Source organism: Python bivittatus, unplaced genomic scaffold (assembly GCF_059951505.1).
Source record: "Python bivittatus isolate LINGU-HERP-01145 unplaced genomic scaffold, Pbiv_v1 ctg000400_np1212, whole genome shotgun sequence".
Taxonomy (NCBI): domain Eukaryota; kingdom Metazoa; phylum Chordata; class Lepidosauria; order Squamata; family Pythonidae; genus Python; species Python bivittatus.
In genome coordinates, this window is record NW_028277073.1 from 144304 (window position 1) to 170529 (window position 26226).

The 26226-nt window shown below is 44.2% G+C and overlaps 1 protein-coding gene across 1 annotated transcript in view; it reads right to left on the bottom strand.

Moving 5' to 3' along the window:
- The window catches only part of LOC103062811 (PH and SEC7 domain-containing protein 1), a 124789-nt gene that overhangs the window by 28378 nt on the left and 70185 nt on the right, over positions 1–26226 (bottom strand). The window contains exon 10 of the mRNA XM_088144263.1: positions 4602–4645. Coding sequence (XP_088000389.1) covers positions 4602–4645 — 44 coding nt within the window. The remainder of the gene's footprint in view (positions 1–4601; positions 4646–26226) is intronic.

Below are 26226 nucleotides of genomic sequence, written 5' to 3' on the forward strand. Positions count from 1 at the left end.
GGGGGGCAGGGACTTAATGTCAGGGTTGAAATCAATGGTAGATCTATACACTCTAAATTTCACCCATAGCCTCCAGATGCCAGCATCCCCCTTCTGCTTTACACAAGATAATAAAGGGAATACGAAAGTTATTATGGGAGACTCTTTTATGATTACAGCACCAACAGGACCTTTTCCTATTGAATGGACTGGCTGAGGAAGACCACCTAGCCAAATTGTCCTGCTGGGCAGGGTCATAGCCTTTCCTGATATATTACACTGCTATTTCATGATCTTTAACTGCACATCCAAAGTTGTCTGTTACCCAGCAACTACTTTCTAGAGCAGACTGTCTTTGCAGAGAGACTCTGTTATCACCTTGTGGTGATAAGGGTGGCAAAAAAGGCTTTTTACTCCACTCTTATTGCATTCAAGTATTGGCTAGCAGCCCTGTTCAGGGTGATCCAGTCCCTTTTAGGTCAGGATGGATCGGTGCAGCATCTACAGGGTTGCTATTAGGACTATTCTCAGTAACTGGGGGATAAAATCATTCAAATTTGCTTGGAGCTACAGCTGGGTAAGTCCTATGGAGGTGACTGAGGAACAGTCTTGTGATGTTATCTGGGATGTTAGTTCACAGGAAGTAGACAGGGTCCTTGGAGCTCTGGGTGCGGCCATGTGTGTGATCTAATTTTTGTCCTTGGGTCAAATCTCTGTCTTCATTCTCTTGTTCTGCTACAGATACAGACTCAAGCAACTTGTTAACATCATTGACAAAATAAACTAAACCTTTGCCTGCATCCACAAAAACTTATATGTAATATTTTTGTCTTGCAGAACAATTGTCAAATATCTCAATTTCCTCTTCTTTCTAAGTATATCCAGAGATATATCTGGTAAAATTTCAGTTGTGGTATCTCAAAGTTTCAAAGGAATTTCACTTCTTTTTAATTCCAATATAATTTGCTTTATTTATTTATTTGTTTGTTCATTTATTATTCAAATGTATATAGCTGCCCATCTCATATATATGACTCTGAGCACCTTATAAATAATTAAAACAAATATAAAAACAGAAAAAAACAATTCAACAATTTAAAAACAATACACACACAATTATCATAAAATACATAAAACTCATAGCCCATAATTCCATTCATCAAAACAATCAGTATAGCCACCGCACCAGCTCCACCACAATCTTATGTCCCCATGCTTGTTGACAAAACCATGTCTTTAGGGTCTTACAAAAAGCCAGCAGAGCTGGGGCCAATCTCATCTCCAAGGGGTGATGATGTTGCGCAGGGTGGGTGCCATGGCACAAAAGGATGTGTTTCTGGGTCCCACCAGACAACACTTCCTGGCTGACAGGACCCACAATGTGCCCCTCCTGCTGGACTTGATGGGATGAATAGATGTAATTGGGGAGAGGCAGTCCCTCAAGTAACCTAGTCCCATTCCATGTAGGGCTCTATATGTCATTACCAGCAGCTGGAATTGAACCCAGAAGCAAGCTGGCTGCCAATGCAGCTCACAGAGCAGAGATGTAACACGTGCAGATTGTGGAGCACACATAACTACCCACACAACCACTTTCTGAACCAGCTGAAGCTTCCGAATACTCTTCAAGGGCAGTTCCAGGTACAGCACATTACAGTAATCCAAATGGGAGGTGACTAAAGCGTGAGTGACCACCAGCAGAGCCTCCCAGTCTAGGAAACAGGCACAACTGGCACATAACACATACTTGTACAAGGGCCCTCCTGGCCACGGCCGCAACCTGTTCTTCAAATAGAAGCTGTGAGCCCAGAAGGACCCCCAGATTGCACCCAGGATCTGTCTGGGGTAGTAAAACCTCATCCAGAACAAGAGATGGGAAAGACCCTGAAACAGGGGGGCCCAACACCCAAAGCCACTCAGTCTTGCTTGGGTTAAGCTGAAGGCTGCTGTTGCCCATCCAAACCCCCACAGCCTCCAGGCACTAAGACAGGACCTCCATAGTATCACTTAGTTAGCCTGGAGTGGAGATATTATGGTCCCAATATTCAAGTCTACCAAGATCCTTTAAAACCTTGATTCTGTCTTCTGATGTGTTAGCAATCCCCCTCCTCCTCCTTTATGTCATCTGCAAACTTCATCATCTTCTATGATGAGCATCCCTTCTATCCCACTGTCTATGTCACTTATGAAAGTTTTGAAGAGCACAAAGCCAGAAGAAAACTCTGGGGTACTCCACTGCATACTTCCTTCCATCTGGTAATGGGGACCATCCATCCTTCACTGTTCCATTTTATCAAAAAGGAGGCTATGGTCAACTTTACCAAATGCTTTACTTATGTCTAAGTACTGCTTATAGGATAAGTTAACAGCAGGACTTAAACAGCTGTGCTGGAGAAGAAACTTGAAAAGTATGCATGTAACAAGAGTATATCACGAGTACATCAAAAAAAACCCCAGTAACTTCAATCAGTATGCTATGATGCAAATCTACATACCTGTTTTGACTTTAGACAGCCCTGCCTCCCTCCTTAATACTGCATTTGGAATGCAAGGCGCTACCTGGAATTTCCTTAGTAATTTAGACTGGACCCTTTCAAGAGGCGTAAAGGAAATGTAAGTCCCCAGCTGGGCACTGAACAGTAACTGCACATGAACCTTAGCTGAATATAGTTTGCTGCTGGAATATATTGTGCTTCTCTTGCCTTTTTTGTAGTTATAGTCTGATTAGCTGCAATAACTTTATCACATATCAAGTGTTGTGAAAATTTCTTTGGAAATTTAAAGTCTAATATAATCTGCACATGCTCTTCTAATGAAATCCCAGTCTGCCTTTTTGAACATTCTTTACTTCATCAGAAATTCTCACATCTCCACAAGAAATACACAGGAAAATTACTTCCCATGCTGATCTTGGAAAACTTCCCAGACTCAATGAGACACAATATTTGGAAACTCTTCCTAAATCTAAACAGGAAGATTTACACATACATGTAAATACAGTGCCATTAAGACAAATCAAACTCTTCACTAAACTTTTTCAATTCCTTATCTACCCATCTTATATTGAACTCTTGACAAAGTCCCTTACACTAGACAATTCAGCTTTCAATGGGCTCATCCGCACACAGCAGTCACTTTTGCTGTGCTTTCCTCCTGTCCTGGAGGTGGGATGGACTCCTGTTGCCCACCCTTTACCATGCATCTGGAATAAGACCCTCCTGGGCCACTGTCTGTACCAATGGACTGCATTTCTTTATTTAACTATTTAGTTATTGAAATTTATATAGCTGCCCATCTTATATATATATGACTCTGAGTGGCTTAGAAATAATTAAAACAAATCTAAAAACAAAAAAGAATACAATAATTTAAAAACTACACACAAACACACACACACACTAAAAAAAATCATCAAATACTTAAACTAACAGCCCAATATGCCACTCATCAAAACAATCAGTACAGCCACTGCACTGGCTCCACCACACTCCCATGACTCAAGCCCGTTGGCAAAACCACATCTTCAGGGCCTTGTGAAAAGCCAGCAGGTTCGGGGTCAATCTGGGAAATATATGGGAAACCATTGGTGGTTTTCTTGGCTGAGACACAAAAGTTTCAGCCACCACCAATCACTATACAGAATGTGTGCCAGGACAGTGTTTGTATAGCCTGGGTGCTCTGTCCAATCAATTTTTTTTCCCCCAAAGGAGTGTTGACCTACTAATCTAACAACCACTAATTGGCAACAAAGGATTTATCTCACTTGAATGCAATGTACTGGTTACCCAAATCTGTGGAACCTAGATGCAGTCTCTACATGAATGTTCATGGGGCCTCTCCGGACTCCCTGTACCACAATGTCACATGAACAGAACTGGTATACAAGAGTAGAAGAAGTGTATATGCAGTATCCATCTGTTGGGTACTCTGGGTTGAGTAGCAGAGGCAGTGATCACTTTAGATTGATTGGTCAACTCACCAGAAGGAAAATAAACCCACAAGGTGGCTGTGGAAGCTGGGGATTCCAGCCTCCCTTGCAGCCAAAACAGCATAGCAGAACAGAAAGAGAGGCAGCAAATGGAGGGACAGTGGCAGTCTTGCAGCAGACCTATCAGACCAACTGAAGCTGAAGAGATTGCTCACCTTCTCTGCATCATCCCAAGCAATCTCCTCCATGTGTCCTAGATTGTCTACATGGAATATCTTGGGCCGGCAAAACATGGAAAACTTCACTCCCGCACCTGAACACTGAAAGCCATCTTTAGATTGCCTTAACAATAGGCTGACAATGAGAAAAAGGGATGTCTTCACGTTGCATCAAAGAGGCTGTATGGATAGGGCTTTTATCAAGAGGGAAATATGAATGATAGATATTAAAAATTCTTAATAAACCACCTGATTTGTTCAAAGGAATTATGATCCACTCCGCAATTACATCCAACTGGAGCAGGGGTCTACAACAAGATGTAAAGCAGAGAGCAGCACATTTTATTTTCATTGTGAGGCATCCTGGATTTATGCTGAAAATAAACCAGTAGAAAGCTCAAAGGAAAAGGCAAGACTAAAACATTCTAAGAAAAGGAATGCAGTTTTTACTATAGGCATTAAATAGGGGTACTCACATGGCCCATTGTAGCTTTTCATTCTTGATAGAACTATATACAGCCTGCAGAGGTAAAAGAAATAAGATTATTTATGTTATTAGGAGTTATATAACTACAGTGTTTCTAGTACAATGGATACAGTAAATGTTATTTTTCTCACCATGTTCCTATAATGCTAGAATTTGAATTACTCTAAGGCAGGGTTCCCCAAAGAATTGATGGGGCTATCGAAGTGGTTGATAAATATCTGGGGGTCAAAAGGGGGTCAGTAATTGTCTGGTGGTCAATAGGTGGTTGATAAATGATGGAAGGTCAATTGGGGTCAATTAATCTTTTGGGGTCTCTGTAGAGCTCCACATCAGTTGCTAGTCCTGAAAGTGAAGTGGGTAGCAGTGAGATAGTGTTACCCAGGGTTGGATGGTCAGCCACCAGGGAGAGTGCCCTTGAGTTGTCATTATTGTTGTTGTTGTTGTTGTTGTTGGTTGCGGTCAGCCAGATGTTTAGGCCGGATCTGGCATTTTTATCCACCTATCGAGTCCTTTCTAAGGACCCGGGATAGGCAAATGTTGTTGCTTGATGGTGTTAAAGGTATCGTCACTGGATATAAGCTGTTCCAAGTAAAGCTGCCTTTTGCAATTGACTGATGGTGATTTTGTCAATGCCGATGGTCAAGTGGTGCTCTAGGTGTTTGGGGACTGCACCTAAGGCGCCTATTACTATTGGTACTATCTTTGCTTTCTTTTGCCATAGTCATTCTACTTCTATTTGCAGGTCTTTATATTTTGTGATTTCCTCCAGTTCTTTCTCTTCTATTCTGCTGTCTCCAGGTATTGCAATGTCTATTATTATTATCATGATTTACTATTAGTTAAAGTAGTATTTATTAAATTATTTTCATATAATAAATGTTTGGGGATAGATGAACAATCTAAAACTCCATGAAGGACCTGATAAGCTGAAGAGTGTGGGGACCCCTGCTCTGGGCCTACCAGATCTGATTTAGATTTAGTTCCACATTGCTATCTAGTGATTCTCTGGATTTCTGTAGTCCTAGTCATTCAGCAAAGTTAACTGGCAGAAGCTTCATGAATTCTTTACTCTGGATTAGCTCCAGTTTTTTTTAGGGTCCAGACAAAAGATTGGAGTGGCTCCTCTCTTTAATAAGCAACACACAACAGCCTTTCTCATACAACATACTTTGCTGATTAGTGGGTCATGTGAACTTGCCAAACTGGTCAACAGTGGGGTCAAAGAGGTCTTGTTAGTTCTGGATTAAACCAATTCTCCTACTATTCAACCTTAGTCAGTTATGGAACAGAGGATTAACTGTCTCCCTACTCCAGGTACAAAGATAACTGCCTAGAGTAGCGCTGCAAAAATAAGCAGGCTCCAGGTATTCCAATTGACTTTTAAAATTTTCATACCCCCTCCCTCCCCAATGGATGGGTCGAACAGAATCCAAGGCCCAATTACGTCACTTGGATTTTCATTTTATTTTTCAAACAGTAGGGGAAAAAATAGGAAAGCAAGAGCCTCCTAAGTACCTTCATAACCACAAACTCTTCTGCTAAGATGCTGCTTCTCATTTGATCACCACAGCCCTGATTTTATTTATATAAGGTTTTATATACAGGTAGTCCTTGCCTAACGACCACAACCGGGACTGGAATCTCAGTCGTTGAGCAAAGCAGACATTAAATAAGACGCCCACGTGACTGCTTTGCTCAACAACTGCAATCTGGGCACTCCCGATTGTGGTTATTAAGCGATCTCCTAGGTTATTAAGTGGACGGAGTGAAAGAGCTGTCTGCTGAAGGATTTCAGCTCTATGCAGAGCTGAAATCCTTCAGCAGACAAGCTCTTTCGCTTTTTCTTTCTCCTCCCCTCTCTCAGCAATGAATGGAGCACCTGAAGATTTGAGGTCCATGACTCCCCAGTGCTGAAAGGGGAGGAGAAGCCCCCCAGTGTTGGGCAGTCATGGAGCTCAATTCCTGAACTCTGTAACTGCCCAGCGCTGGGAGGTTTCCCCTCCACCTTCAGCACTGGGCAGTCATGAATATCAAATCTCCAGGATTTCAGGTCCCTGCCTTCACACCGCTGAAAGGGGAGGGGAAACCTCGCAGCAGTGTGAAGGCAGGGACCTCAAATCCTGAAGATCTGAGCTCCAAAACTGCCCACCACTGCATCTCCTCTTGCAACCTTCCCTGACGGCTTCCAATGGGGAAGCCAGCAGAGAAGATTGAAAATGGCGATCACATGATTGCGGGGCGCTTGGCAACTGGTCGTAAATCAGAGCCAGTTGCCAAGCACCCAAAATGTAGCTATGTGACCATGGGGGGGGGGTGGCAGTGCAATGTTTTACGACATCTGGAAATGCTTCATGGGCCATAAAGCATCCTTTCCAAGGCTGCTGTAATTTCAAACAGTCATTAAACAAACAGTCATTAAGCAAAGACTACTTGTATCATCTACTTTCTTGGACTCAAGGCTATTTACAATAATACTACAAAATCACACTGACCTATAAAAGAAAATAAAAACTAAAGGCAGCTCTGTCATCATTAACGTCCAAATAGCCAAAGAGCCGGGCCTTAAGGGCCTTCCTAAAACTCAGGACATTAGGGGTACTCTAAACCTCAGGAGAGAAAGTGTTCCCAAGTGAGGAGGCAGCAACCAAGAAGGTACATTGTTAGGCTCCCACCTACTTCACTTCATTGGGGTGGACCTTCAATATTTCTTCCCCAGAAGAATCTAAAGAGGAAGATATCCAGCAGCAAGGTGGACGGACTCAGTTACAATGGTGATGAAGGTACCGTTGGAAGACTCAAAAGACCAGGTTAGGGACAGATCATCATGGAGAAAGTCTATCTATGTGGTTGCTAAGAGTCGAAAATGACTTGTTGGCACATAATCAATCAATCAGAAGAACCCAAAGAATGGGCTGAATCTTGCCAAGACAGACAGCTGTTTGCTGCCAGCTTATCAAAGATTCATATGGTGCTCTTAGCAGATTCATTCAATTTAACTGTTCAAATCCCAGTCTCACACAAAAGGGGCTAACTGGAATATATTTCTATATTATCAATATGAAAAAGTAGGAGGATTCTCCAGATTTTCAATTGCAATTTTTTAATTGCAATTCTGGGAAATAATAAAAGTTGTAGTCCAAAACATTTGAAAGACTTCAGACTTGAGAAAGCTGGTATATGGAAAAGAACAAATCCTGTATGCAAGATGTACCTGCAGATGTATGTAAATAAATGAGCATAGTAATTAGTAATGGTCAATAAGGCTGCATTTTGGATCAGTTGTAGTTTCCTAGTGGTCTTCAAAGACAGCTCAATAGAAAGTGCATTGCAGATGTCTAACCATGTGGAGATAACAGCATGAGTCCATGTAGTCAGGTCCTCAGCTGGCACCAGCCAAAGCTTGGCAAAGGTTATAAAAACATAGCAAGTCCAGGAAGACCCCCAAATCACTGAGCTACTCCCTCAGAACAATGCTACCCCAAAAAACAATACCGGAGTTGTCAGAGAACCATGACAGACAAACAGTTAATGTCATCTTGCAACATTAAGCTGACTATATGGCTACTGATTGTAACACATCCTAAAGCACTGGATGACTTCTCCCAGTGCCTTCATATAAAAGTTGAACAGTAAAGGGGAGAGGACTGAATACTTTGGCCCCACAGGAGATAGGCCACTGGGCCAAACTCCCCCATTACCACTGACAGAAACCACCCAATGAGATTGTTCTGTTCTGTTCTGCAGAATAGTGCTCCCAAACACCAACTACTGCAGGCAGACTAAGAGGATACCACAATTGACAGTATCAATAGCTGCCATGGGGTCTAATAGGACCAAGAAGGGTACCCTATCCTCATCAAGGTGCTAACAAGGACCATCACCTAGAGTAACCAATGCTGTCTCTGTCCCATGTCCATGGCTGAAAAGAGTCCAGCTAATCTAGTTCCTCTAGGATGCTCTATAGCTGAATTCACACAACGTGCTTAACAACTTTCCCTAAACATAGAAGGTTGGAGACTTGGTGATGGTTATAAAACACTGCTGGGTCCAGGACTGACTTTTCAGGAGGGGGGGGGGTACCACCATCTCTTTCAAGCTGCCAACATCACCCCCTCCAAAATAGAAGTGTTAATATCCTCTTGATTCTAGATAATCAGATCTCTTTCAACCCCATCTTGGGCACAAGAAGTCATGGCTCAAGCCAGTAAGTGGCAAGTATTAAAGAGCACCCTATTCACTTCCTCAGAGTACAAGGTCAAAAAGAACACCAGGTAACAAAGCTAGCCAATACCCCAATCACATGAGACTCTGCCCAGGACTCCAGGCTTCAATGAATCTGAGTGAATTGTCAGCAAATTGCTGAGCAAAACCAATCACAGCTGCCCAGTGGGAACTCTTCCTAATCATCCTTCCTTAAGAGAGAATTTACTGTCCTAAATAAAGTAGCCAGCCAGCAGCCACCAACACAATAAAGTAGTGACTTTTCACCTCTCTCATAGCTATGGGAGCTTGTACCTATACTGGCTTGGGTTCACTTTTAGTCTTTCCCCAATAGTGCTCTAGGTGTTTTTTCTGGTGCTTCATCTCCTGGAGTACCTCAGTAAATCAAAGGGCACCTGGAATCAGTAGACAGAAAGAGGTCACATGTGCAGTTTTGCCCAGGTAGTCTCCAGTTGCCAGAAATGCTTATCAGAATACTGGAAAACTCCTAAAGCACCCAATGGCAACCCTCTGGATCCATCAGATACCTGGAGTGACTCCTCCTAATGGGTATTGCCCTGCAGAGATCCCAGGTAGCACTTATTTTTAATTGGACCAGGAAATGCTCTGACTACAGCAATGGATTAGATGTAGTGCCCTTTATATCCAAATCATCACATAACTTCTTTTAAGCAAACATGAGATCTAGTGTTGATTGCCTGCATGTGTTGGGCAGAGATTACCTGGGATTAGCCCATGGTCATCATGGAGGCAGTGAACGCCATGGATTTTGCAGACTTGGCCTCCAGGTTATGGAGATGGCTATCACTCAGATGAGAAGGCATGGGTTCTCCAACATCAGCAAGAGACATTGAGCCTGGAAAGAGAACCAACTGGGCAGCATATCCTAGAAGGATATTCAGCTTGTTCAACTTGTTCACCCTAATTTAATATGCAAGGCTCATATTCTCCTATCTTAGGAACAGTGTCCCTGGTCACAAACACATTATACCTAAATATCAATGACACCTTCCTGGCCTTGGGCCCATGGGCAGATTTCCAAGAATATTACCTTTGCCTAACCAGGTCTTTGTAACACAACCAAATCATGAAAGAGCCTAGTGTTATTATGAACAAATCTGGCTTTAATCAGCAATAACTAGAGCCCAAGTTCACCAACAATCCAACCACCAAGACTTTGCTCTGGGATGACCAGGCTGGACGTAGATATCAACATCAAGCTGCTGATTTTCCTTATTTTGGAACAGTCTGCCCGATACTAAACCTCTCCTGGCCCATCACAACTGAGATTATGCTGGCTTTTTTCCCCAACAGGGGCTGGCCCCCAACAACCAGCTACCTGCAATTATTCTGATATTCTCCAATGCCATCAAACCACAGAACCACTTAGCACAAACTAATATTAACACTCACAACCTCAGATTCTACAACCAGCACTCACCAAACAACCCCTAATTACAACACTCACCCCTGCTTTCAACTGCTAGCCTATTTCTGGCACAGCCACCCAACCAGTCTGGTAAGTCCAAACTTAATTTCCCAGTATTCTATGACACAACATTCCAACAATTTACCCCAAATCCTCAAAAAAACCAATTTGTTCCCTTCTCCAACCCGCTATGAGCCTCTTCTCATTAGGCTCCTGGCTGAGGAAAAAATCTCCCATCTGCTGTTTCATATCTTTTACATGGGAGAAGACAGTACAAATTAGTTCTTTCTCTTAAAGTATTAAATGTTCCAGATAGTCTATGATTGTCCCCAGACCAACCACAGTATTGTCTCTCTCTTCCGGGGCACCAAACAGGCTCCAAGCAGAACTCACCCTCTGGGAGGCTCTGACCAGACACACTAACCCCACATCTCACTGCAATTGATTAGACAGGACTCCCCAACTCAGTTCACCAAGGCCACTCTCTTACTGTGAGAACCTGCACTATTCAGCTCCCAATAAAGATGCTTTCATTGAGACTTCAGTGAGTCCAAAGTAAAGTTCTTTTATTAAGAAGAAGTGTACAGCCTCAAAGCATTGCTGAAACTAAAAAGCCTGTGCATGCCAATCTTTTCTTAAGCCCCTTTCCCTTCACTCCCCCCTTCCCAGCCCATAGTCCTTCTTTCTGGTTTTTCCTGGTCTCACGCTGGTATGACCTTGGCATTCCTGAGAACAGGTAACATAGCATCTGCCTCTAATGGTTTCTTCTTCTGTTTCTCTCCTCCCTGCCCCCCCCCCCTTCTTGTAATGGCAGAACCGAAGCAAGCAGCTAGGCACAATGGATAATAATTGCGAGGTTTCTGATATGCTCTCCCTCTGGAAAAAGGATTGGTTCAGGTGCTTGGAGTGAAGGCCTGTAAAACAAAACAACAACAATATAGAACAATTGAAATGAGTTACATTAAGCTGTATGTATGTATGTATGTATGTATGTATGTATGTACATACGTACATACGTACGTATTCACTTAGGTTTGTCTGGATAACATTTATAAAAGTCCTTAATTAGCTTCGGAGTTTTCACATGTTTTTCCTCTACCCATTCATAGTAGGATTTGGGACAATGTTTCCATTGAACCAAAAACTGCAATCTTCCTCTGTGCTTCCTAGCGTCTAGGATTTCTTTGACTTTGAAGTGTTGCTCCCCTTCTATCATGATAGGATCAAGTGTTGGTTGGGTGGGGTGCCATTTAGGTGATTCTTTGTATGGTTTCAGGTGGTTGCAATGAAATACAGGATGTACTTGTCTAAGGTTCTTTGGGAGTTTCAGTCAGAAAGAGACTTTGTTGATGACCTCCTCTAAGGGGTAAGGTCCAAGTATCTGGGTGCCAATTTCTTTGATGGCTGGGTAGATTTGAGGTGTTTTGTGGAGACGTACACCTTATCTCCCACTTTCCATGGTTTTTCAGGGGACCCTTTGCGATCTGCATATTTTTTATAGTCCTTGCTAGCTTCTTGTAAGGCAGTGTTAATTATTGGCCAAAGATCTGTCATTTGTTGAACCCATTCATCGGCTGATGCTACTTCAGTAGGTTTTTCAGGTAATTCAGGGAAGGGCACAAAGTACCATAGCTACTTTAAATGGGATGAAGCCAGTGCTGTGGTGCATGGAGTTGTTGTAGGCAAATGATAGGAGCTCAGCCCAATTATCTTGCTGGTAGTTGACAAAGCATCTTAAATATTGCTCTACAACTGAGTTCAGACGTTCACTGGATCCGTCCGTCTCCAGATGATGACTTGAACTCAGAGCTTGGCTTGACTCAATTAGTTTCACAAACGTTCTCCAAAACTTTGAGGTGAACTGGGCCCCACCTATCGCTGATTATCCTATCAGGGACCCCATGAGCTCGGTAGATGTGCTGAATAAACATCTTAGCCAGCTTTGCTGCTGACGGAATAGATGAGCAGGGAACAAAATGTGCTTGTTTTGAAAACAAGTCTGTCATTACCAAAATCACTGTCTTCTTGTTGCTTTCAGGTAATTCCACAACAAAATCCATGGCAATTTGTTTCCAGGGTCTGTCAGGGGCTGCCACTGGCTGCAGTAGTCCCATCGGTTTCCCCAAGCAGTTTTTAGCCATGGCACATGTGGGGCAGGTGGCTACATACTCTGCTATGTCTTTCCTCATTGATGGCCACCAAAATTGCCTCCTAAGCAAATGCAAAGTCTTTACAAATCCAAAATGTCCCACCGCTTTGCTGTCATGGCCACGCTCCAAAATGTCTTTCTAAGCCACCTCAGGCACGTACAATTTGTCCCCTAGCCACCAAGCCCCCTTGTCAAATATCAAAGAATCTTTGTTTTTCTGGAACCAGTCATCTTTCTCAACCTCACAATTTAGTTTAGTTAATAAATTTTCGTCTAGTTCATTCTTTTGCTGGTTGGCCTGAGATCGGGTTATAGTCACCAGTCCTGAGTGAGGGTCTGGAATGACCGGGGCTACTACCTCCTCCCACTGGCTGTTATGCTGTGGCATCCTGGAGAGGGCATTTGCTAGAAAGTTCTTCCCTCCTGGAATATATTTCAAGGCGAAATTGAAGTGGCTAAAAACTAGCCCACCTCACTTCTTTGGGGGTTAATTTTCTGGGAGCTTTTAAAGCCTCTAAGTTCTTTTGATCAGTCCAAACTTCAAATTGATGAGGTGACCATTCTAGAAAATGCCTCCATGTTAGAAGTGCCCAACACACTGTAAACGCTTCCTTCTCCCAAACTAACCAATGCCTTTCAGTTTCAGTAAATTTCTGAGAGATGTAAGCACAGGGCTTCAGACTTCCCTCCTCTGTTTCTTGCAGCAAAACCGCTGCAATAGCTCCGTCCGAGGCGTCGGCTTGAATTACAAATGGTTTCTCGGGATTGGGATGTTTGAGAATTGGCTCTTTAGTAAACAGGGTTTTCAACTGATCGAAGGCAGCCTCACAGTCCAATTCAGAGGCACCCCCGGTTTTTGTGCTTTGGGTTTGTCTTTCCCCTTTGTTTTCAGTAAGTCCGTTAAAGGCAAAGAGACTTGGGCAAAGTTAGGGATAAACTGACAGTAGAAATTTGCAAACCCCAAGAAGCTCTGCAGCTGGCTGCGGGTCTTGAGTGCTTCCCACCCTATTACATCTCGCACTTCGACTGGATCCATCTCATTTCCCTTCTGTGAAATGCAATACCCGAAATAGTCCACCTGATTCTTGTGAAATTCACATTTGGAAAGTTTGGCATACAATTGAGCATCAAGCAGTTTTTGTAACACCTGTCTCACCAATGTCATGTGCTCCTCCATTGTTTCAGAGTAAATCAAAGTATCATCCAAGTATACCAACTCCCCCCCCCGGTACAAAAATTCATGTAACACTTCATTTATCAATTGTATAAACACCCCCAGGGGCCCCAACAACCCGAACAGCATGACCTGGTATTGGAAACACCCCAGGGGGCAGCTGAATGCTATCTTCCATTCATCCCCCTCCTGATTCGCACCCTGAAATAAGCGTCCCTTAAGTCCAGTTTTGTAAAAATCTTGCCCTTCGACAATTGATCCAACAAGTCTTTCGTAAGTGGAAGGGGGTATTTATTCTCCTTGCAAATGGCATTTAACCCCCGATAGTCTGTACACAGTCTCAGGGTTCCATCTTTCTTCTCCCTGAATAGCACGGGGGCTGGACTTCGAGGATCTTGCCAGCTAGATGAAACCCCTCGCCAGGTTCTTATCCAAGAACTATCTCAAAGCTGCTAGCTCTTTTGGTGTCATGGAATAGGTTTTCTGTTTAGGAAATTTCGCTCCAGGTTCAATCTCAATGGCACAGTTCGTTGGCCGATGTGGGGGTAGTTGGTCGGACTCTGTCTCGCTAAACACGGCCACCAAATCCCGGTACTGCTCCAGGATCAAGTCCTGAATCTCAGCTAAGCTGGGTTGGGGCGTTCTTGATTTCGCCATCCCTAACGCCACCAGCTGGGCGTCTTCCTGGGTTTCGGTTGAGGGGGTATAAATTCCATCTTTAAACACCAGACTACCCATTTCCCAGTCCACCTTGGGATTTCAGCGCTTAAGCCAGGACAGTCCCAAAATCAATGGATGAGTGACAATTGGGGCCACCAGGCATTTCAGAGTCTTCCAGTGAGTCCCCACTCTCAGTTCGAGCTCTTCAGTGAGATACTGCACTGCCCCCCTGCCAGCAGGTGACCCATCTAGCTGATTAAACACAATGGGGGTTCTCAATTTCCGCAGCTTCAGTCCAAATCCATTCACTAGAACTGGATTAATTAAGCAACGGGTGCATCCCGAGTCTATTAAGCCCGTTAAATGTGCTTTGCGGGGAGTTCCCAGGGCCCTCAATTTCACCCTGTCATAACACTCAACCCATCATCATCCTCATCCGACTCGGCTTCCTCATCACACCGCTTTTCACCTACCTGCCCCCAGGCATGCTTTAGGGTAGGTGGCTGGCATTTCCCGACTGGGATTCCTCCTGGGAAGAGCCCTTTTCAAACACCACTGGGTGTTGGAATTCCTTGTCTGCTCCCTCAGCCATGACCCCTTTCTTCCCGGGGCCGGAACCTTTTGGCAGCTTCCCTGGAGGCTTGCTCTTGGTTGGTGCTCATGGTGCAGGGGGTTTAGGGCAGTCCACTGAGAAATAACCCAGCTCTCCACATTTGAAACAGCTGTGCTTGCCAGTTCGCTGCTCGCGACCTTCTTTCCCCTGGCTGCTGGGTCTCCGCGATAAGGTCCCCAGTGCGTTGGCAACCTTTTGGCTATGGGGGTTTACGGCCATCCAGTCAGCTTCCACCATTACAGCATGGGTGATCCACTCCGCTACCACCCGCGGATTTGCTCGGGAGTATGTCAGCTGCCACAACTCTGGTCGTAACCCTTTTTGGAAACAGTGCACCTTAAACTGCTTGGGCCAATCGCAAAGTTTTCCCGCCAGGCTGTGGAACCGCAGGGCATAGTCCAACACGGAACGATTACCCTGCTTTAGGTTTTCCAAAGTGGTTCTCACTTTTATTCCAGCACCAGGATCCTCAAATCGTCTGCATAGCGCTCACATGAATTGGTTGAGGTTAACAAGCTCTGGCACTCTAGCCTCGTGCATCTCAATTAGCCATTCTGCTGCTGGTCCCACTAGAGCACAAGACACATATGCCACCCTCTGCGCATCGTTTGGGAATAGCTGGCCGCAGTTCTCCATGCAGATGGTTATGTGCACAAGGAAACTCACCAGCTCTTTCGGGTCGCTGCCGTAATTCACCATAAGACCCTAGCATTTCAGTGGGTCCGCCTGGGGTTGAGCTGGTTGGATCGAAAGGGGCCCCTCTTCCCCATCACCAACTGGCTCCTCTTCTTCTACACGCTCTTCACACTCTCCATACATATCGGGAAGGGCGCTCCCAGCACCAGGACCTCGATCGCGGATCATCAGCGATCTCCTCACCAACTCTCCCAATGCCCGCAATTTGCCTTTAACGGTGGTAACGTCAGCTTGCATATGGCTCATGGACCCCTCTAGGACATCAACCTGTGTGGACTCTACTCCACCCGCGGCCAGGGACCATCACTCCTTGGAATCCTTCCCTAAGAACATGCCTCGGTATCTTGCTGACTCTTGGGACAGCCTCCACACCTGGCCCCGTCACCGTTCTTTATCAGCCCCTAGAGTCAGCTGAGCCCTGGGTCTCGATAGCCTGCCGATCTCTTCCTCCACTCTGCCAGTAGCTCCATATTCCTCGATCTCCTCCTCCATCTTGATGCTCGGCGGTGCCTCGAGTCTATCGCCGTAGGTTCTCCTTGTTAGGCTTCCGCCTCAGGTAGAAATGCAACCAGTTTTGAGTTTCAGCAGTAGTTCCTGCACTACTCAGCTCCCAATAAAGATGCTTTCATTGAGACTTCAGTAAGTCCAAAGTAAAGTTCTTTTATTAAGAAGTGTACAGCCTCAAAGCATTGCTGAAACTAAAAAGCCCACATGCGCCAATCTTTTCTTAAGCCCATTTCCCTTCACTCCCCCCTTCCTAGCCCATAGTCCTTCTTTCTGGTTTTTCCTGGTCTCACACTGATACAACCTTGGCATTCTTGAGATTAGATAACATAGCATCTGCTTCTAATGGTTTTTCTATTTCTCTCCCCACCCCCACCCCCGTAATTGCAGAACCGAAGCAAGCAAGCTAGGCCCAATGGATAATAATTGCGAGGTTTCTGACACTTACTACTGCCAATAATTTTTATAAAATGATGTAGTATTGGTATATATCACCAGAGAAATTATGTATAAAGATACTTCTAATTGTTGGAAATGTAAAAAGTGTGAAGGGACATTTTACCATGCATGGTGGACTTGTGAAAAAGCAAAAAAATACTGGACACAAATGCATATGACAATGCACAGAGTTTTAAAAAATCAACATTCAGAATTTTTCTTATTAAGAATTATGGATAGTCAATTAGAAAATACTCATCAATTGGTTTTGTATATGGTAACCGCAGCAAGGGTATTATATGCACAAAGATGGAAGGGTACAGAAATACCCACAACAGAGGAATGGAACTTGCAGAAATGGCTAAATTGACTTGTTTGATTAGGGAGGGAACAAGAATTATAAAAAAAAAAAAACTGGAAATCCTTCCTGGACTTTTTGTCGGAAATGGATAAAAATGAACTGGTGATTTCTGGATTTACCAATTAATAAGGGTTGAATATAGGGAGAAGGGCAGCATGTCATATAATACAGAAGAGGGGAAACAGTTTCAAGTACAGTGGTACCTCTACTTACGAATGCCCCTACATACGAAAATTTCGAGATATGACCAGCTCCGGCACCAAAAATTTACCTTTACTTACTAACTTGCCTCGACTTACGAACCGGATCTGCAGCCATTTTCCCTGCTGCCACGCGGTCGCGGCTTCCTGTGGGCGAGATCGTGGTAGCAAGGAGACATTCGGCGAGCTTGTGGTGTGTTTTGTGGTGTTTTGGAAGGTTTTGGAAGGTGTTTGGTGTGCTTGTCAGGATGGCTCCAAAGAAAATGCAGAGCAGGCTTGGCAAGAATAAGGCTTTGAAGAAAAAAGTGACGATCGAACTTAAGAAGGACATTATAGAAAAGCACGATCGTGGTATTCGTGTGACTGATCTGGCCTCAGAGTACAAGATGGCGAAGTCGACCATCTCACTATTCTGAAGAATAAAGATGCCATCAGAGGAGCTGATGTGGCAAAAGGAGTGACAATCTTAACGAGGAAGAGGACACAAGTGGTGGAAGAGGTGGAAAAGCTGTTGTTGGTGTGGCTGAATGAGAAACAGCTGGCAGGTGATAGCGTGAGTGAAGCTATCATCTGTGAAAAAGCCAGGAAGCTGCACAGTGATTTACTGCGGGAAAACCCCTCTACCAGCACAGCAAGTGAGGAATTTAAAGCCAGCAGAGGCTGGTTTGAGAAATTCCAAAAGAGAAGTGGCATCCACAGTGTGGCAAGACATGGTGAGGCTTCCAGTTCTGACAAGGCTGCTGCAGAAGCCTACCAGAAAGACTTTGAGGACTTCATGAAGGCGGAAGGATACGTCGCTCAGCAAGTGTTCAACTGTGACAAGACAGGGCTCTTCTGGAAGAAGATGCCAAACAGAACCTACATCACGCAGGAGGAAAAGGCACTGCCAGGGCACAAGCCCATGAAGGACAGATTGACCCTTTTGCTGTGTGCGAACGCAAGCGGCGACCTGAAGATTAAGCCGCTGCTCATGTACCATTCCCAGACCCCTCGTGCATTCAGGGAACACAATGTGAACAAGGCCAGACTGCCTGTCATGTGGAGGGCCAATGCGAGAGCATGGGTCACAAGGCAGTTGTTCATGGAATGGCTGCACGAGGTGTTCGCACCCTGCATTAAAAAATACCTATCTGACAACCAGCTGCCTGAAAGGTGCCTTCTCCTGATGGACAATGCCCCGGCACACCCTCCAGCCTTGGTGGATGACATGGACACCGAGTATGATTTCATAAAGGTGAAGTTCCTCCCCCCCAACATGATACCTCTTCTGCAGTCCATGGACCAGCAAGTGATCTGCAACTTTAAGAAGCTCTACACAAAGGTGCTCTTCACCAGGTGTTTCAATGTCACTGAGGAAACATCCTTGACTCTGAAAGAGTTTTGGAAGAAACATTTCAATGTCCTCCACTGCATCAGCCTCATTGAGAAAGCCTGGGGAGATGTCACCTGCCGGACCTTAAACTCAGCCTGGAGGAAACTGTGGCCAGAATGTGTCGCTGAACGTGAGTTTGAAGGGTCTGATGCAGAGGTAGTGGAGGAGATTGTGTCCATGGGCAAGAGCGTGGGTCTGGTTGTGGATGATGCAGACACAGAGGAGCTTGTTGAGGACCATAAGGAGGAGCTGACCACAGAAGAATTTGCTCAGCTTCAGAGGAGCATTCCACTGAGGAAGAGGAGGAGGGGGAGGAGGTGAGCAGTGATGCGATAAAATCCATCATGCGGAAATGGAATGAGTGCCAGGATTTCATTGAGAAGCACCACCCCAACAGAACTGTGACAACCAGAGCATTGAACATGATGAACGACGTGTTCTCTCATTTCCGGAGGGTTATGCAGCGCAGGAAAAAACTGACTTTAGACAGGTTTTTCCCCAGAACTGAGCCTGCAGCTAAGAGGCAAAGAAGAGAGGAAACCCCTGAAGGAGATCTCCCCGATGTCCTTTTGGAGGGGGACTCTCCCTCCAAACAATAACTGCCTCCCCACCCCGTGCTCCCTCTTCATACTGTGCTTTTTTTCATGTTTTTGTGGTTTAAAAATAAAATGCATATGTTTCAGAACTGTTTAACCGTATGTATTTACATTGAACCTTATGGGGGAAAAGTGCCTCGACTTGCGACCAAATTCGGAGGGCGGGTTAGCCGTATTTACACTGAACCTTATGGGGATATTTGCCTCGTGGTGCGACCAAATTCGGAGGGCGGAACAGATTAACCTTATTTACATTGAACCTTATGGGAAAATTTACCTTGACTTGCGACCAACTCAACTTGTGACCAGAGTCATGGAACGGATTAAGTTCGTAAGTAGAGGTACCACTGTATATCTGTTGTAAAGAAGATCGGGAGTTGCTTCTTTTTTGTTTTCTTTTTCTTTCTCTTTGCTTTCTATTGTTTTTAACACCTTTTTCTTTATCTTTCTTTCTTACTTGATTTCCTATATTGTTTCAACTTTACCTTTTAATTTTGTAAAAAACTTCTTTAATAAAAATTATTTTAAAAAAAGAGAAATAGGTAGATGTTTTTAGCCAGGAATCTGTGGTAGACCTCTGATTTATTTTGTTGCGTGAATGTGCTATAAGCCTTATTTTCCCTTATTTCTATTTCTTATGCAAATAGGAAGTCCTGCATAACTTCAGTCTGTTTCCAGAAGATTCATCTTCTCTGTATTAATTTCTTACCAGCTGAAAGTCTTGTTCATTAGATAGTAGACTAGCATTGCTAGTCTCTGCTCTGTGGAAAGCACTGCTTTATTTTTGTAAATTATATCTTTTGGGTTACTTTTCTTTAAAAAAGTTTGATTTTGTTTATTTCTTATGATATTGATTTATCTCTCAAAGTGGCAGTGCTTCTAGGAGTTTGTTCTCTGAGCCAGGAATATAAAAATTGAAACAAGAGAAAAATTGTGCCCGCCTAATCTGATGAGGCCTGAGAGATTGATTATGCTTTCTGCAGTTGGTCCAAATTCTAATGATCAGTGCATTCTTTCACTGGATGGATTGCTCCCACCAAGAAATATCTCCACTGCTGGAGCACTGCTTTTATAATAAACAACTTTTTATTAAAAATGTCATAATCTTTCAGCTGGAAGAAACAATGTGGAAATTTGAAATAAAATGCAGAAAACAAGAGTTCTCCCTCGCCATTCCACCACCCCCTGCCTTCAATGCCTGGAGAACAGTTCTTAATCTTGTATCTGATGAGAGAGGTCTGGATGTCTGAGCAGGGACTGGGAAAAGGATTTTCAAGTCCTGAAAAAGTGCTTGGTCTTGAGTAGACCATTTGAACATATGTCCTTTCTGTAAAACTGAGAAAGTGGTCTTATGTGCGTTGAAAAATTAGGGAAGAACCTTCGGTAAAATTTGTAAAGCCCAGAAAACACTGGTCATTCTTCTTATTTCTAGGTGCTTACCATGAGAGTACAGACTTTGCGCATTTTTCCACCCTAGCAAAAAGTGTTTGTGGAGTTGCTTTAAGACAGTCTTAACACAAGTCCCGTGCAAAGAGGGGTCTTCCAAAAGAAATCAGTAGGTCATCAAAGTATACCACTACATATTTATCCAAAATATCAGAAAATATTTCATTTATGAATCTGGAGAAGACTGAGACAGATTAAGCAATTCAAAAGGCATTCATCACCCTCTTTCAGGGTGTGAGGGGGTATGCGAGAGGCACGGCACAGGTCAGGGTACAAGAGGGTGCACAAGTGGTTGGGAATGGGTGTGCAGGTGGGGGAGACTTAACTCAGTGACTTGCAACTTTCCCTGTTGGCTTCTCCATTGACTTTCTGGGGAAGCCAGCAGGGAAGGCTGCAAATGGCAATCATATGATTGAGGGGGACTGCAACTGGTCATAAATGTGAGCCCGTTGTCAAGCACCCAGATCACAATCAAGTGACCATGAGGATGCTGGGTGGCCGGAACTCCAAGGACCTGTCATACCCACCGTAGCTTTGAATGGTCACTGAACAAATGGTTGTAGATCGAGGACCACCTGTACACTATTCAGGAGTCTACAGTCATCCACTGTTCTAAAAGAATTATCTCCCTAGGGGTGAAAAATACGGATATAGACACTGGCGGTTTAAAAGGCCAATAAACCTTTCTTTAGCTTATTGTCTAGAAACTCCTTCAATGTGGCTAAATCCTGAGTAGACATGGGATATTGCGTCATTGCTAGGATCTGGCTCCTGGCTTCAAGTTAGCAGTAAGGTTGCTTCCTCTTCTCCCCCAAATCTGCAAATTGTTGTTCTTTGGTATGAAAGAGGATTGAGAGAGCTGTGTCATAGAGAGGGAATGAGAGGGTGGGAAGCCTGCAAATGTGCGGTTGACACTTTTGAGATGGAAAAAAAAATCCTTGCCTCCACTGGACATCTGGAATCATCCAGTGGGCATCTGGAATCTTCTTGAACTTGAAGTCACCCAATGAAAGTGTATCCTGGAAAATTCAGGACAGACAAAAAGTATTATTAGCCTTGATGGCAGTGTAACTGCCTCTAAAGGCCTTCTCCTGGGAGACTAGCGGGCTTCCTTGTGCAGTTGGTTGGCCATAATGAGAACAGACTGCTGGACTAGATAGGCCAGGGGTCTGATCCAAGAGGGCACTACTGATATTCTTATGTTCTGTGTTTGCCCAACACAATGGGAACATATAAGAAAGCTGTGACATAGAGTGGAAAGAATTCTGCATGATTGCTTCTTGTCAGTTGCAAATATATTGTATGTGCCAAAACTGGACCAGGTCGAAGTTTCTGCCTGTCAATTATTTCTACAAGCATCAATTTCTCCAGTCACTGTGTGGGCAATTTGAACTGTAGAAATATTACCCATTATTGCTATATTTGAATGTATTTAGTTCTCTCATTTTTTCATCCAAAAATCTGAAATGAAAAGCTAATAGCCTCCAAACTTCCACAGAGAAATCTCCCAGGTGCAAAGGATAAAACTCAGTAAGAAAAAACAGAGTTTATGAGGTACGTGTGTTTGTGTGTGTGTATGCATGTGCGCATCTGCTCCTTTGAGTCAAGGCAGGATTAATGACAGATTAAGTAATTACCCACTCATCAGAAATCAGTTAAGTATTCAGAATTTTTTTTATAAAAACTAATTAAAAAAAACCCAAGCTTTTGCTCAAGCAAATTGGGAGTGCCTTTTTCAGGTTGAGAATAAGCATACTGTTCTATTTTGGAAGCTAGTTGCTTGCTCATTGTGTGAGGAGAAACAGTGCTTGGAAATTAGGATATCAACTGTCAGATGGGAAGAGTTCTACAACACACTTCATAGCTCCCCCCTTCTATTTGTCATCTCCATGTGAATATTTCCATGGATTTTTAAACTAATAAAGCAACTAAACAGAGGGAAAGCCCTCAATGTGGCCTAATACCACAAGAGTTACTGAAGGGAAATGCTGATTCATTCGCCCATCTTGGTATCCCTTTTCATACATATTAATAATACACTCCAAATGCCTAGTAGTTAGATCTAATCTATAACTATTCCGATCCCGAAGAACTGCACTATCCAGTGTTCTAGCTTCCTTGTTCCATGTTAGTTCAGTGGCAGCTGCCTTAACCAAAAAGGAATTCCACCTTCCTAGATTTAGTGACAGGGATTTGGCAGTACTCCTGTATGCTGATGGTGTATCAATTGTCTCTCTCTCACACACAGTTGGGTCTCAGGAGAAGTCTGTGGGCCATAGCAGAATTCTGTAAGAAGAAAAGGCTTATAGCTTAACGACCACTCAAAGTTATGACAGCACTGAATGAATGGTAATTATGACTCAAAGTTCTGGCAGTTGCAGCGCCCCTGTGGTCAAGTGATGAAAATGTGGGTGCTGGGCAGCCTGCCTGCATTTATGACGACAGTTTGTGCTTCAACTCCCAACCTGGCTATCTCTCCCCATCTCTGCCCTTTTAGCCACCCTGAATTCCACTGCTCCTGCCCCTGCACTCCTCTTCCCGCCACCCTCCTGCCCTGCACTCTGCCTTGCACCCCCACTCCCTGCAACCCCCGCTGCCCCCAGATGACCATCACCATCTTCTTCGTTCCACTACTGACAAGGCGTACTCGGCCAGGGCAGCTGCTGACCCTTCACAACACCTTGTGCCTTGCACTCCGCCACCTCTGCTGCCCCCCAGTTGACCTTCGCTATTTTCTTCCTCCTGCTACTGATGAGGTGTGCCCAACTGAGGCAGTTGCTAGTCATCTGTGATGCCGGGGGCGGTGGGAGAGGTGGGGGCAGGGCATAAGGCCTGGCAAAGGGCCAGCAGCTGCCTTAGCCAGGTGCACCTCATCAGCAGCGGGAGGAGGAAGATGGTGAAGGTCAGCTACAGCTGCAGGGGCAGCAGGGGTAGGAGGTGGCAGTAGAGCGCAAGATAGCCAAAAGGGTGGAGATGCAGGGTGGCAGAGCCTCGTGTGCCAAAGGGAACTCACCAGGCCTGGCTTGGGAGGAGGCAGTGGGATGGAGTTGGCAGTTTGCACAGGGCAGAAGTGTGAGATCCTCACCTAATGATGGCGGGGGCTAACAACTGCAACTGGGACTACCAGAACTGTCATCACTAAGCAGTGCTGTCACATGATATTTTGCCTAGTGGCCATTTTGCTTAATAACAGAAATTCTGGTCCCAGTTAGCGTCATCAAGCAAGGACTACCCGTACAATCAATCACTCTAAGCCCAAAATTATGGTTTTCTCAGGAAGACTTAGTTACTACAAACACCAATGGCTATTCCAAAATTTAACAAGTTCCAGCTTGATGTTATTTTCCCAGGCTCTGAAGTTTGGCAAATTAAAGCCATTTATACAAAAGCCAACAATTCTGCCAAGGCAATTTGGGGTCTTTTCCACTTCAAAGGGGGCAACCACATATTTGTTGCCATTAAGCTTTTAAAAGCCAAAACAGCGGTATTTATTTATTTATTTATTTATATTTCAAATTCAGTCACTGCCTATCTCACTCAAGGATGGTGCACAGGTACACATCTACAAGGACTTTTGTCTAGGCTTTTACAAGCACTCTTGTGCATTCCATGGTGCTTTTCAAATGTTTTAATCCACATTAATTAAAATTCACATATGATCCCACTGGAGGCAAGAGTCTGTGTTTGCCAATTCTTACTGGCTTAAACTCTCATTTTCTAACAGTTCAGTGGCCCCATTAATCCTCCTTGGTGGCTCTTCATCAAGATGGGGGAAAAAAAATGTCAGCTGACTTGTGTTATTGCAACCTTTCTACCTATTTTCTGTTGACCCTAGAGAGAGGGAACACTGAAAATGCAAAGAATCTGCAAGCTGTAGTGATAAAAATGAAGGAGCACAATAAAAAAAAAGGGGGGGGGACTAAAATTAAATAATAAAGAAGACCAAACTAATGACAACAGGTACAACAATCAGCCTTAACAATGAAGATACTGAAGTTAGAAATAGCTCCTGCTTTTTAGGATTAACCATAATCCTAAACAGTAACAGTAAAAGAACAAGCAATGAAGAAATACACTGCAGATTAATGCTTGGTAGGGCAGCCATGACGGCCTTGGAAAAGATATTCAGATGCCATGACATGTCAGTACCTACAAAGATCAGAATAACGCAAGCAATGGTGGTCCTTGTGATACTCTATAGAAGCAAAAGTTGGACTTTAAAGAAGCAGGATATCACAGTACTGACACTTTTGAACTTGGAGAGAACTGGGACGGCCAAAAAAACCCAAACAAATAAATAATCAAACAAATCAACCTAAGCCCTTCATGGTTTAGGACCAAGTTACTTGAAAGATCACCTGTTACAGCTGCCTCTGTCTGTCTGGTGAGATTGGGCAGAGTGGGAACACTTTGGGTCCCATTGATTAAGCAGTGTCATCTAGCAGGATTCAGGAATTAACAGCACGGCCCCAATGTGTGGAGGAAGAGCCAGGTCTTCACAGCCTTCTGAAATGCCATAAGGTTGGGGTTGTCTGTATACCTGGGGGAGGCTGTTCCATAGAACAGGTGTCATAATAGAGAAGGCCCACTTCCTAGGCATTACCAGGTGATATTACCTCACTGAGGGGACCTACAACATGCCCACTCTGCCACATTATTAGAGAGAGGTAGTCCCACAATAATCTGGTCCTATGCCATGTAGGGCTTTAAAGGTGACAACTAGCACTTTGTATTGCATCTAAAAGCTTACTGGGAGCCAACGCACCTCATGTAGCAGAGGTGTTATGTGGTGTACTATGGCTTTTCTGTGTTGGCACTGCTGGCTACTAGCCAGCAAGATAGCAAGCTGGATGCCTGCCACAGTCCAGAGATATGCAAACATAGGCAGAACTTTTAGAGGCAAAAAGTCCTTTTCATCTAAAGTTAAAGATGGCAACTGTAACCTAGTACAGATCAAGACCAAGAATCTGATAAACAAGCTATAAGTCAAAGGGAAAGGCAAGACACATGGTGAGGTAGAATCCAGAGTTCAAAGCCCGGCACCACAAAGTAGACACAACAGAGCTGAGACCTGAAAAGTTGTTCTCAGTGTTTTTTCTTAAGGAAAGAGGCCAGTAAATAAGCGACGCTGAGCCACCACCCACATGCACAGCTGAGGTACATTATTCACCTGCCAGCCTGGTTCTTGGCCAGTCTATATGATCTGTGGAACCTAGCCCTCTGTTGTTATATCTTTAAAGCACGTTTCTGCTTGGGACTGGGTGGGTGAACCTCAGAATCTTAGAGGCTGTCAATGGGTGCAGGCAGGGAGTCCTGGAGGCTTGCTCGATCTACCTCAGCCAGAGTGGAGGTATTAGCTTCAATTCTCCTGCAATCACCCCCTTCAAGACTATTATCCCTAGCAGCCCCTGGGTCTACTTCCTCCTCTTCCTCATCCTTATCAGAAGACAAGTCCAGCAAGGCCATAACAGTGGTGAACCCAATACAGCACATGCTGCCACATTCTGGATCAGATGAATTTTCAAGGGCAGTCCACTGCGATAAACCAATTGGGATGTGACAAAGACATGAGTGTGTGTGATCAGTGCCTCCTAAACTAGGAATGGATGCAACTGGCACCCAAGAAGTATGTGTGTAATCCTAGCCAGAGTTAAAGATGGAAAATCACCAGATATGGCTAGCCCTAAAACCCATTCAGTCTGGTCAGGGTTGAGTTGAAGTTGGTTCCTCCCCTTCCAGACCCATGGAGCCTCCA